Source organism: Perca fluviatilis, chromosome 21 (assembly GCF_010015445.1).
Source record: "Perca fluviatilis chromosome 21, GENO_Pfluv_1.0, whole genome shotgun sequence".
In the NCBI taxonomy this organism is placed as follows: Eukaryota; Metazoa; Chordata; class Actinopteri; order Perciformes; family Percidae; genus Perca; species Perca fluviatilis.
The window spans coordinates 25,851,591-25,865,810 of NC_053132.1; the positions used below are offsets into that span (position 1 = coordinate 25,851,591).

At 39.4% G+C, this 14,220-nt stretch overlaps 1 protein-coding gene across 4 annotated transcripts in view; it reads right to left on the bottom strand.

Moving 5' to 3' along the window:
• LOC120550927 (myosin phosphatase Rho interacting protein) overlaps positions 1-10,198 on the bottom strand; it is a 54,979-nt gene extending 44,781 nt beyond the window's left edge. For 2 of the 4 annotated variants that reach the window (XM_039787904.1, XM_039787905.1), the window contains exons 1-3: positions 9,188-10,198; positions 3,873-3,950; positions 3,515-3,580 (exon numbers count right to left, since the gene is read on the bottom strand). In XM_039787904.1, coding sequence (XP_039643838.1) covers positions 3,515-3,580; positions 3,873-3,950; positions 9,188-9,310 — 267 coding nt within the window. In that variant the 5' untranslated portion in view covers positions 9,311-10,198. The remainder of the gene's footprint in view (positions 1-3,514; positions 3,581-3,872; positions 3,951-9,187) is intronic. The other 2 variants (XM_039787907.1, XM_039787906.1) reach the window with 1 other exon arrangement.
• Between the last annotated feature and the right edge of the window lie 4,022 nt (positions 10,199-14,220).

A 14,220-nucleotide genomic window follows, 5' to 3' on the forward strand; every position in this document is an offset into this window, starting at 1 on the left:
AGCTCGTACACTGACATATGCAACATATGAAATCATAAGGCAAGTTGCAAAGTGTCTAATGTAACAGTCTGTAATCGATTGGGTCACTCATGATGACGGTAAACCAAATCAACGGACTAACGTACCGTTGGGCTACTACTGGGAACACATTCCGTGTCACTATGTTGATAATCGCACATGCATGGGAGTAAAGCTTAGATCGGGCACAATTAGCAGCAGCTGTGAGCCTTTGGCTACGGTTAGCAGAAGGTTAAACTACCTGCTCAACTGCAGCGTTTTTTTACCTCTCTCGTTCATATGGCAGCAGCAGGCGGTGCCAAAGTCACATGTGACGGCTAGATTTACTAAAGTCTAGCTTAGAAAGATAAACTGCCTCCCCCAGCTTCAATAGAGGGCCGAAAATGACAAAATATTTTTCTGCTCGTACCGCACGGTATGAACCTCCTTGGTATAAGAGGTCTGTTGATAAACAGCTATAACGTGGAGATACAGTGATCAAACAACGTTTAAGTCAAAGAGTGGGTGGGTGTGGTTCCTGTAAACCTCTCCACTCCACATAAGAGGAATGGGTTATATGAATGTAAACCTCAAACCTGACCTCAAACTAATAATATCTCCCTCCACTGGTGGCTCGAGCCATTAGGTAAACAATGAGGAGCTTGATGAGATCAAGACTATTAATGTTTTCTTATCAGCTCAGAGGTTTTGGAGAGTTCCTATCCTCAGGGTCCAGAGCACAAAGCATTTGACCCAGTTTTCCTGCCTTGTGGAGCACATGAAAAGACCAAAGGACAATCAGGCAGACGGTATTGGAATCACTGTTACAATGAGAGGAAAACACAACTGCACACCAGCCTGGGTGTCACTGAAAACACATTCAACAGTGGAAACACACACAAACACAACTAAGTTTCCTTCCATTGTCATCACTGACAACACAAAGAGAATTACCAAATGTGATTCAAAATGGCTAATACACAGAGGCATGTCTGGCTATTACAAAGTCAGCTCATCGTATTTTACAATAACTTTGAATGCACCTAGAGGTTTACCAGTTTCAAGTAAACGCACCCATTAGTCCCGTCTGTTGTTTTTCCGACAACAGCAGTGACCATAGTGCTAGTTTGTGCCTTTAACTGCAGACTTTTTTACCTCCTGGTGTTGGAATACAATCACACTTTTACACCGTTTAGCTGTCAGCATTTTAACAGTGTTTAATCCAACTACTAGCTAATGGTAGGCTAACATTAACTTTACCTGCTGCAACATTAGTGTTAACTATCGTGACATGCAGCGATGCTTCTGTTGCCTCCAACGTGTGTTTCGGAGCATCAGAGAGCAGCGCAGGCATTTAAGTGGCACCAAAATGAGACACCGAAATCCACGTTGCTATTCTGTCTGGTAGGTACCGATGTTATATTATTACTGGGGTTCTTTTTTTTCTCTTTTTCTTTTTAACCAATACTAGTCCCGATACCGGTACCTCAAATATTTCCAAACCTATTTACCTATTTACTTAGAACATTAGGTTATTTATTTAGAATATTTTACACAGACAGAAATTAAACAAAAATAAAACCCCTCCCTCTGTCCTCCCAAACCCGTTCCTACAACCTATTAAATTGAATAATTATTAATTTTTTACAACTTTTATTCTTGTATTTGTATATTATTATATTTTAGCCTGTTTTTAATTGCTCTTTAATGTTTCATGTAAAGCACTTTGAACTATCTTGTTGCTGAAAGGTGCTGTAGAAATAAAGTTGCCTTGCAACCTCAGCCTGTCAGTCAGTCCCCAGGGCACAGAAACCACCATTGTGCCTGCTCTCTCAGAGGAAGTGTAATGTCAACAGCACCGTGACTGCTTTCGGCTTGCCACTAATATCATATCACAGTGAAAGGTGTCTGCGTGAACTTTTGAAAAACTGTAAGCATACTTGAAACTGCTTTATCGGCATCGCCATGACTCACTGTGACTTCAACAAAACTGCAGCGCCAACGTAGTTGGCTCCGTCCGCACCTCTGCGTGTGCGGGTGTGTGTGTGCCGTACCTCTGCTCTCTGTCAATATGCAGAGAGGACAGATAAGCTTGCACTTATGGTGCGTTCTTTTTGTCCACCGAAGTCGATCTACGAGTCGTTTTCCGGAGTTACGAACCGGAAGTTGCAAAAAGAACGCCACGCCTATATATACGACTCGTCAAGTCGTCTGAACTCAGAGGACCCCAAGTTCACTTTCAAAGATGGCTATGTCGTGCATCACACGTAGTAAACATTGTGGTTTTCTACAATTTTAAGCACTTTTGTCGTTGTTGTAACCAAATGAAGAAGTCGTACACATAGCACTGTATACTGCTACCTATAGGTCGCAGTATACATGTCGCTACAGTCTTATTAGGAGTTAAATACCGCCTGATTAGTTATTTTGTAGCTTGTGCAGCTGAAATTGGCTAGAGACGCTCGGTTGCTATATGACAAAAATGGCTTTAAGTCGAGTCTTGAGCAGAAAGCAGAGCAGTAGCCTAACGTTAACGTTAATCAAAACGTAATTTTCATGTATCAAACTGTGAAATATATTTGTGTAATATGTCAATAACTGGGTGAATAGAATCCTAAATGTTACTAAAAATGTTACAGAAATCCATCTTTTCTCCGACTCGTAGTATTGTGTTACAAAAAGAACGCAACAACCCGCGGTTATTCGTTTTTCGACATGGATGTGACGTCACACTCGAGCTACTAGTCGCGATTACAAGACAAAAAGAACGGACCATTACTCTCAGGTAATGAAATTTGGCACCGTTTGATTTTACGTGAACCAATACTCCGTAATACCGATGTGATTCAGTCAGTACCGGTAAAAGTACAGGGTTCAGTACCCAACCCTACCCGTGTCACTACCACCATAAAAAACAGGCTTACCGTGGGCACCAAGAGGTGACTTCCTAGCCCTTACCTCTGTGGTTCTCAGACCTTTTTCACTACACAATGCTTATTGAGTAATCTCTTTAAAACATATGGCTATGATGGTGCTATCAGATTCAAAATGCGTTTTACCAACATATTTTGCATATTATATGTGAAATGATTGTTCTGCAGCACTTGTTTAGCTCTTTTAGAAAACCCCTACTTAGCTAAGCTTGCAGTATCCTTATCATATTCCTAGGCAGACCTAAGAACACGCTATACACCGCAGATGAGACACCTACCTTGAGTGATACTCTTTCCATCCTGCATCTCAGACAGTTTTTTTATGAAATGATCTCACACAAAAAAATTGTTGAAGCTAAAACACTATGAGAGATGGCTTAAATTGGGAATGTGAGGGCATAACAAGCATCATTAACAAACCATAAAGAGTACCGACCAGCAGCCTATGTTCTAACTATGAACCAAAAAAAGGCATTGGTTTCAGTAGTATGCATTCAGTTGTAGTAGTAGTACTAGTAGTAGTAGCAGCAGCAGCATGAAAGTAGAGGAGGAAGTCTGAACAGTGGACAAGATGCCTTACTTACCGATTCATCCAGTGCGAAGCGCAGACAGCCATGTTCATACAGCACAAAGAATCGCCGTTGCCATTTCTGTCAGGAGAAATACATGCAATGAGAAAATCCTGATTTTGAACCTTAGGAGGTGGTTTTAAGCCACAAAAATGCAGACACATTGCTCTTTCTCAACAGACCAAAAACATTTAAGCATTAGTGTTTAGCCTCACTTTTCATTATTTCAGAAGGGCTATAGGGACAGTGAATGGTGCTATGGACTAGTATTCCTACTACAGTACATTTCTGTTAATTAAGGGGAGGTATCAGCATATTTCTGTGTACACCCATTTAGTGAACACACACACAGGCCTATAATGCATGCTCTTACCCGGGATCTCTGCATAGGATTGTCAAAGTCAGTTCCCTCAGGGGCCAAGCATAGCCATCCACCATAAATAGGTTTAGCCTGTAAACGAGAGAAGGGGGGAGAGAAAAAAAGCAATTTAGGTAATCATTATAACTGAGGGGGATAGGAGGGAGAGAGCTTAGGTAAATATGAGAGAGAGAGGAAAGACGTTTGAGGTGCAGATATTGCTTCTATTCTCATGGCGCATTTTGACACACACAACCAGTTAGTGAGCCTTTTTGGCCTTGTTTGATGATGACATGCTTAAGGTCCTTACTTTCCTGTTTACCGACATCAGATGAGGCCAGTATGACAAACACTGATTGACTGACTAGTTGCTAGTGGTGTAACGGACCATAGTTAATCCGTGGTCGGTGCATGTCACGCTAGATAACACTAAAGTTATACTTGACAGCAGGTAACGTTAGCCTACCGTTAGCTAGTAGCTTGGATTAAATACGGCTAAAACAGCTAAACGGTGTAATGTGCGACTGTATTTCACTGTAGAAGATTCCAACACCGGTACATACAACGGTGTGCAGCTTAGACAAAGCACTATGGTCATCGGTCACTGATGTTGTCGGAAAAACAACACAGACGAGACTAAATGCTGCGTTAACTTGAAACTGGTAAACCTCAAAGTTATTATAAAATACCCTTTTCTCATCTATTTTTGTCATTACCAACAATTTACTGGTGAAATAAGTTATTGTTAGTAGTTATTGTTATTTCTTTTTTAAATAAATCATTTAAATTCCCCCCTTTTTTGTGCTGATCCGAAAATTGATCCAATCTGTGACTCAAAACCATGATCCGATCCGTGAGTTTTGTGATTCGTTGCACCCCTACTAGTTGCATACTCTAAACTAAATTAATCTACATACACGATTCACCTTCTGGAGTTGTTCGACTACAAACTTCATCAGTTTAACCGAGGCAGAAAAGTTCAAAAGACACGAAACCATAGAGCCTACTCCCATTGGGCAGCAGGTAGGCTCCTTAAAAACTGCAGCCGTTTCCTCTCCATTAGCGATGACAGCCACTCTGCTTTAAGTGTTAGCCATTAGCATGCAGCTCTCATAGAAACACTCACTCCCCCACCTCGTCCACAAACTATGCTGCTGGAAGGATCCGATTATTAGTCTACTATTCTAATACTGGCCCTGTTACTGCTCCATGTCACTGCATGCCTGACATAAAGATATACGTGCCTTGTTTGAACCTGTATGGATGTGCCTATAAAAAGGCATGAAAAACAGTAAGTTGCATGTTGTGACCCACATAAATCAAAATCAGTCTGGTAATTTGGCAGAAGATGTCTAATTTCAAATCATATGCACCACCACCCTTTGAATCTTTAGGTGTACTGCTTTCTTCTTTTCACACATCCAAATTAATGTGGATAAATCATGAAATCTGTACAACAACATTAAGGCTTTTGACATGTTTACATGTCAGTGTTTTCTCTGCGATTATAGGGCTTATGTATTGCAAAACAACTGAGAACAGATTGCAGTCAGTAACTGCACTGGAACATTTGGTTTGTGTTAAAGCTATAGGCTTTGTAAAGTTTGACTCCCCTGTGTATCCTTATAACCTCACATGGTGGGATCTTGAGCAGCAGCCGCTGGGAAACTCTACTCTGATTTCCCAACCCCACACTTCCTTTCTCTCCTTGTGTCTCCTGCTCCCACTCCAAGTTCCATTACATCCTTGCCTGTATTTCACAGTCTCTCCCATGTAAACCTAGACTGCCTGCATCCTTCATCACTGTCCTGCCTTCAACCACATCTCCCGGAAACCGTGATCACTTTTCTCAAATAGTTCATGGTTCATAGTTCATTGTACTGGGTTGAAAACATATAATATATCATTGATGCTGTCCCTAGGCTGCCTGCCCACACTTTTTATTATTTATTCTTGCAGCCCACGGTTCTCTATCATGCAGCCCACTACAGAGTGCAGTCTGGTTATTATGACATGCCGTGTTTTGACTCCGACGACACCTTGCTCAAAAAACCATCACCTCGTACACTTCAGTCAGTGGTGCTTGTTTGAATGCGACCGCGACATGCGAGCCAACAGAAGCTATAAAAATGGATAATAGAAAGCGCAAAGGCGGGGTTGAAAAGGCGAGAAGCTCTAGATAGTGACGCGCCCACTGAAGACTGAGCAACTTTTTCATTTAAACCAGCTAGAGTCAAGGCCGAATGAAGACGATGCGACGGGTAAGCTAAGCTAGTTAGGAGCAGTGCAGGATGCTAGCGGCTGTGCAAAGAATTAATACAACGTTGCCTGCAAAGCACCGTTCATGTTTATGAATCAAACTTTTTTTTTTTAGCTCCTCAGCAGCAGCCACTAGTCCAGTTTGCTGCTACTAACAGTTAAGAGCCAAGCAGCAGCCATGAGCTCCTAAATCCAGAGCGGACAGATAGGATTGCTCATTGAGTGAATATTATAAGAACTACAATTAATATTAATGAAGAGTATGTGGTAGACCTGCTCTATATGGAATATGCCCTGAGATAATCAATGATGACAGACGATTCACACTAATGAAACGTACTTGACTTGATCAGAAAGCTTTGAAAAAAATGGGAGATTTGTACTGAGAAGTATGACGATTTTTTTAAATGTGATTTAGTGTCAGTAGCAAAACCAGTAGTTTGCAATGGACAGCTGCTGTCAGTGTGGAAGGCACAGGTAAGCTGTACAACCACAGTGTGTGAACAAGCAAACATGATCAGATTAGTTGCAATATAATCACTTTCTATGCCCAAATGTACTAGTGACTCATTATGCTTTTTATCATCAAAAGTAGTATAGTAAATAAATATACAAGCTCACGACTGAAAGGAAATAGGATAAAAGTAACATGAAATATTATACACATTTTTATTTATTTTATTTTATTTAAAGGTTTGGATATCTGATAGATTCTAAAATTGAACATAATTGTGTTGTAACAATGTCGTTAACTGTTATTAAAATAATAATAATAATAATAATAATAATAATAATAACAAAAACAACAACAACACTGTGTTTGCACTGAATTGGAAATTATATTTTACAAAAACACACTGAATTGCAAGGCTGTAGAGAACAGTGCACTATTGCAGACTTATATATTAAGGTTTTAATTACATTTTTTTAATATAGTCAGTCTGACAGTCTCCACTCTAACCGATTTCCATAGGGGGAAACCCACACCCTAACTAATAAGGGTGTGAATCACGATTCACTTCAAAAAAAATCAACTCCCGATTCAAAATGGATTCTCGATTTAATACATAGGGGTGCCAAGGATGTCAACAAAATTCTGGTGGCAGGTAACAATTCAAAACAAAATGGAATATAATGCAGTAAGGGGACTTTCACATCCAGAACCTGGGCCCAGATCCGACAACACAAATTAGTCAACTCTGAAGTGGGCAGAGAGTCTGAATCTGAATTTTTTAAATCCTAACGACACCAAACCTACTCCCAGCCTACCTTTTATTCTAGCAGTTTTGAACAAAGAAATTGTTCATAGACAATACAGTCATCCAACATTCACATTTTCCCTGCCCCATAACTTTTCCACATGAGCTATCTGTTTCAAAGCTGCATTCTCAAGCTCCAGCTCCCTTTAAGTTCTGAATAACTTGCATTTAATTTTGGGCTCAGATTTACTTAACAAGATCATCTATTCATGGTGTTTTAACAGCATTACACAGCTTTACAGGAGCTTTCTTTTCATTGGGTTGAGTGTATCTCCTCTAAGTTAGCATGTATGGGTTTCTGAACAGTGACAACATTTTACAAAGACTAACCCTTACATTGAGCCTTTTCAACAAGGTTCAGAAGTTTAATACTGTTTATGTGGCGTTACATAATAATAATAGTTTTAGGCCAGTAATTGCCTGCTGTGTAGCCCTTACTGGTTCGAGGACTGTCCAGACAGAATCCTTACAAAGCTCCTTATGCAACTGAGCTCTCCACTAACTGTTTGGATAGCTGACAGACTGGAGAAATTTTTTTTAAGATTCATTTTGGGAGCTTTTTTCTTTATTATATTAATATTGACTGATAGGAAAGGTGGGAAAGAGTGGGGTTGGCATGCAGCAAAGGGTCGCAGGTTGGATTCGAATCCGGGCCACTGCTATGGACTCAGCCTACATGGGGCGCACACTTTACCGAGTGAGCTGAAGTTCACCCCAGACTAGAGACCAAAAGCCTATGGGCGACTGCGACAACACTGATGAGCAAGGACTGATGACTTCAATTTCGACAGCCAGGGCAATAAGCCTCTCTGGTTCCAGGTGTCATCATACAGGCTGCGGATTGGACTGCCAATGCACACAACGCTTAAACTACCTAAACAGATATTTTGTATATATTTGTTTATGTTTCTGTATTGATTGTTTATTCTTATTCATGTTTAATCTGTTTGTTTGTGTATATATGTATCAATCCCCAAGGCAAATTCCATGTAGGGTAACTACTGTGGCAAAAAATTCTTTTCTGATTCTGAAGGCCAGGTCACAGGGAGATTAGAGGAAGTGATGTAACCATAAACCACCTATCCTAACACAAGAGTATGAAGGGTTAACCTGCAATGAACTCAATGTAGCAAGCAACACACTTTTGAAAAAGAAAGCAAGTGGGTGCCCCCACACACTAGCAGAGGAAAAAAGGATGCTGACGTTGCTGTTTGGCTCTTAAGTCGCGTTTAAGGGCCCATCTGGGCCTTATGTCTGGAAACAATTACAGAATACAACAGAGACTAAACTAATGATCTGAGAGAGAAACAGGGACTCCAAAAAACATGCTTATAATATGATCTTAACAGCTGAATGGAGCTTCCACTAATCTTTGTTCTTCAATCAGATCCCCATTAGCTTTCACAAAGTGGTCACTAGTCTGCCTGGGGTACACACTAAAAACAAACAACTGCAGATAAACAACAGCCGAGGGTTACACAATGAATCCCAGAGAACAAATTGGCAGGCATATGTAGCTATTGTAGCAAAAAGCAATCTACAGGAATTTACTTTCACCACTCTGGTTCAGTCAAATGGAGACAGGCATAAGAACGAAGTGAAGAAACCTATAGCTAGCTAGGTCTTGTGCTTCAGCCAAAACAAACACCCTAACTTTCTCTACATCATAGCTGTAATGACATTGTTGCCTATCAAGTACTTTAAGATTGATTTTACCACCAAACAGATATGGGGGCTTTAAATTATTAAAGACACTAGGGAATATAAAAGTTATAAATGTTAATAATATTGTTCGTAACATGCATTGCTTACCTGGGTCAGGTCCTGGTCCGTTAATAGATGCAACTCTCGTGGTTTGAAGCAGTTCTGACATTTACTTTTGTTGAAGAAGTTAGCCTGGAATTTCCTACAGGGGTTTTCTTTTGCGGCAGACATTATAGTTTACCTCTTTTTAAACTCTCTAGAGTAATTTCTCTGGAGGATTTGATCAAAAGTGGCGTTATCCCGCTGTTTTCTTGTGCGTCCCTTCTATCCCAACTTCGAAAAAGCTCCAGCACTCCGATGCATTTTCAAGTACAAAGACCAGACAGAAATTGAGTTATTCGTTGACAAGGTTCAAATCAAACGCTTTTGGCTGTTTAGTTGTATCCAATCGCTGCTTCCCAATAAATAATGACCTGCCATCAAGCCAGCCTTTTCATCACTCAGTCAGTGATGAATGCTTTTCAATCCATGGCCTGCAACCACAAAGCGGAGTATTGAGAAAGGTGGCTAATATCCTGTTAGCTTGGCAGCGGGTTTCCAAATCAATAACGTAATGGCGTACGCCACAAAAACAACATTTGCACACAGCTATCACATTCAAGCTCCGAGGAGATAGTGTCCATTAAGTAACAAGTTACAGATTCCCATGTGAATGACGGTGACCCAACCCAAAAAGAAAGCTTGCATGCAGACAGCAGCCTTTACTCCCAGTCCCAGCAGTCATTCCATGCGAAGTTCATCCACTGCTCCTTTGCTATGGTTAGCCCAGTTAGCTGACTCGCAGATAGGCTAGATAATGAAATCCTGAAACGCGTCTTTAACTTAACTTTAAAAAAGAGCCAGTCCGAAAATCCAAATGATTCGTGTTTTTTTCCCAGGTAGAGACGCTGCACCTCTTGCAAAGAACCTCTTGGTCAGTCACAGAGGGCAAAAGTGGTATTTAGGATTGGTTCCATAACTAGCCTGGTTAGCAGCAATAGGTCTATTTTCTTCTTTTCCAACGGAGCGAAGGGGAGCAGAGCAGAGAGCACACAAGCTCCTGAAATTCTACGGAGTCTCGCGATGACTGCTCACTGTCGCCGCCCATAGACGTAGATACCTCATTGGCCAAATACGTGTACGCGGCTGCCATATTGGGACGGATCAGCCCATAGACAGTAAACGAAATGGACCAATATATCCCATTGCTCTGGACCATAGACAGTATATAAGAATGGACCAACAGATTCCGTTGCTCTGGACGGAGACCAGTGAAGGATATTAGAAGCACTTTTCAGGTGAGCGCTGAGCGTTACGCAGCCTCCAACTGAGAGAGACAAAGTAAATGTGACGTGAGCAACCTGTCTGAAAGTTGCAAGTCTTCTGGTAGCTGTGCCAAGAGAAATCTCAATCAATCCCAATCTTGCAGAGACGGAGAACATAGGTATATGTAAGGAGATAACATAGGCACAGGCTAATTATTGCTAACTAAAATGCTAGTTAACATTAGTAATTAAACTTAAACAGCTAATGTAAGTCGAAACTGCCTGCAAGCTTCTCCTGTAGGCCTACTGTACGGTAATTCCTCTACTATGCGACAGTAAGTTGCGTGGTTATGACACAATCGTTAGCCTATTTTTACAAAAACGTCTACTACGGAGCCATAACGTGAGAAACAAAGTTTGTAGCCTTTTATACATTGGCGTGTTTCTTTAGAACTAAACAATGGACAAATAGAGTCTTTAAACGCTTCAGATGTAAAGTTATTCGCTGTCAAAGTGACGCCAAAATGACGCCAAAATGAATGGCAGTCAATAGATGCTATCAAATCAATGGCGGGTGATGGTTTGATAGCATCAAAATGGCTCCATAGGAGGTACGCTTTGTGGAACTTGCCCTTGGATCAGCACCCCCTTCTAATGTATGTATATCCTATGTCTGTCGAGGCAGGCGGTCTATTCACAATTTAGCCTATTGTTAATAATAATAATAATAATAATTTCCAACCGATTTCAAACAGTTTGCTTTGCTACAAATGTCAGACATGTCAATGTATTTATGATTCATGACACTTGGATAAATTAAAGATGCAAGTTTTCATACCAAAATACCTAATCTTGTGTAGATAGTAACAGTTTTTTGCGGTTTTGGGATTGACTCTCTTTTTGGAGGAACTGCAGTTCAGCTGCTGCAATAACACACATGACAAACATTTTCGATTAGGCTACTAATTGCATAAATGAAAAATACTTTACCTGAAACAAGCTAAATAATTAATTAAAAGGGCAGTCACTGAACTTTATGTTAGCTTAAAACAAGGATTAACGTTACGTTTTGTGATATTATATTCAACGCTTTACCATATAGGCATACTGTAATAGGTTGGTAACAAAAATATTGTTCATCTGTAAAATGTTATTCCATGTTGCTTAGTTTTGGCATTTCTTTGCATGAACACCCAAAAGGAGCAGAAAGTCTGTCTTTATCTGTGAGTATTTATGGTCAGAATGGTTCAAGGTATACAGAACAGTATACAAGTAGGCTATATAAAAGACACAAATAAGAAACAATTAAAAATAATCCTTTTATTTAATAAGTTTTCTCCTTAAAAAATGTAGTTCATTAATCTGATTGTCATAAATTTTCTTGACTCCTCACAGGCCACCTGAACACACACACAATGTATAATTTCTATTACATTTTGGGTGATTTTATTTAACTTTTGTGCACCTGTGGGGTTCCAGGTCAGAAATGACCAGTCATTAGAAATACATGGGTGAGATATTAGTGTGGCTAGAAAACATAAGGATTTCAAGGGGAATAAGCTCCCCAGAGCTAAGTAACAAGCATTCCTGGGACATGAATGCACACAAATGGAAAGAGAGAGGAGCTCAATGTGTCAAAGGAAGTCGCCCGGCAGTCTAAAACTATAACAGTATAACTAAGAGCTGGTCCAAGGCAAACCTGAGCCAACTCTATAAGGGTAGGTAGATGAATCTGACGATTATGAAGAGAAGCAGAGAAAAGTAGGAACAAGCTATCCTGGATTACAACAGGAACAACGGGTCAGTTGACAACCTGGATAAATTACGTATGTTACTTGTGATGTAGGTACTCTACTACTCCTACAATGTGTTAGTGGTGTGGATGGAGGTTAATCCAGGCTGGAAGCAGGGAAAATTCTTCATGAGTAGACTATTCGTAGAAGAGTTGGGGAAAGCCATGGTGGCACCCCTCATTCAAAAGCACCAACACCTTCCTCAAACACCATCCTCTGCTGGATTGGTGAGAGATATCCAAGGGCCAGGCAAGATCTACGGCCACCAGAGACAGAAGAGACAAAAGGAAGAGGCGCAAGAGATGCAAGAGATGTCAAATCAAGGATTATGTCCCATAATTGGAGTGCATTTATTTGCAAGGCACATGCAACAACCATCATGAATTGTCCAATATGTGCATGAGTACACACAAAATGTGACAACCAGTGCTTGACAGATTGTGAACATTTTAATGTTTTTGTTTTTGGTAGGAATACTATTATTATTGTTGTTGTTCTTTAATGTGTTCAGACGTATATTAAAAATAATATATTAAATAATAAAATCAAAAATTTAACAAGGAACACAACAGATGTTATTTATTAAATGGTTTAAAAATGTTAAACTTTGAGACAAGGTAGTCTTTGATAAATATCTGTTTCATGAGTATTTGTTATAGTGAAAATAATCCATACATTATACTTTTGTTACTCAAAAACGAGTTGTATGATGCCTACAGGCCATAGATAGCAAATAGAAGTTCAAAACTTAATGTTAACAAGAACTTAAGTTCATAAAAAGATGTTACACAACATTAGGTGATAATATAGCTATTATTGTGGATTTAATCAGCTATAATGGGGCGGTCATTTTGGGCCAGAACACAGAATTACCTAACATGAAACAGACACAACAGGCTTAAGTAAATGTTTTAGCAGCTAAATGTGCTTGGAGTATTTTCAAGTAAAAGTAACCATTATGCATAACTACATGCATTTCATATACTGTTGTAATATTGTGTATATTGTGTAATGTGTAGTTTGTCATTGTATAACTGGTCAAAGAGGAGTTAGTGCTAACAATTATATAAAGCATCTGAAAATTATATTAGCCTACATATATTGCTAGGTATTTTAATATGCACAGTAACTTGTAACTACATATGTCAAATAAATGAGTAAAAAGTGCAATATTTCACTCTTACATGTGCTGAATTATAATAAAGTAGTATATAATTGGAATACTGAAGTATAGCACAAGTACCTCAAAATTGTACTTAAGTACAGTATTTTGTTATTCTAGAATTACCTATTGAGTCAGCCAAATGAACGTCTAATCACGTGTCAAACTCAAGGCCCACGGGCCAAATCCGGCCCTTCGCAGATTATGATCCGGCCCGCATATCAATTTAGGTTCACAATACATTTTGGCTCACCTAGTTTTTGTCACTTTTTCTGACGTTTTTGTCACTTTTGCCGACATTAAAAAAAAAAAAATTCTACGTTTTTGTCACTTTTGCTGAAATTTTTGTATTTTTTTCTGACATTTTTACCACTTTTTCTAACATTTTTGTCACTTTTGCCGAAATTTTTGTAATTTTTTCTGACATTTTTACCACTTTTTCCAACATTTTTGTCACTTTTGACGAAATTTTTGTAATTTCTTTCTGACGTTTTTTCTGACACTTTTTCCAACATTTTTGTCACTTTTTCCGATGTTTTGGGCGCTTCCTTTCTATGATGGCTGAGGAACTTTTTCCTGACTTCTTTAGGACTTTATGTTGACCAAACTGTAAGTGAGAAGACTATATGACACATGCAATAATACAGTCAAATATATTTAACTTTTTTGATTAAATAAAAGCCTATCAATAAACTAAACATGTCTGGCCCTTGATGTGATTCTTTTTTTTCCAGTGTGGCCCTTAGTGAAGTTGAGTTTGACACCCCTGGGTCAAATAATGGAGTCTTGAAGCTGTATTCTGGTCTGGGAAAGTGTTATTTCTGCATTAAATTTTTATTGATAAGAGAGTCATTTAAAAAAACGGCAGTACGATGCAAACAC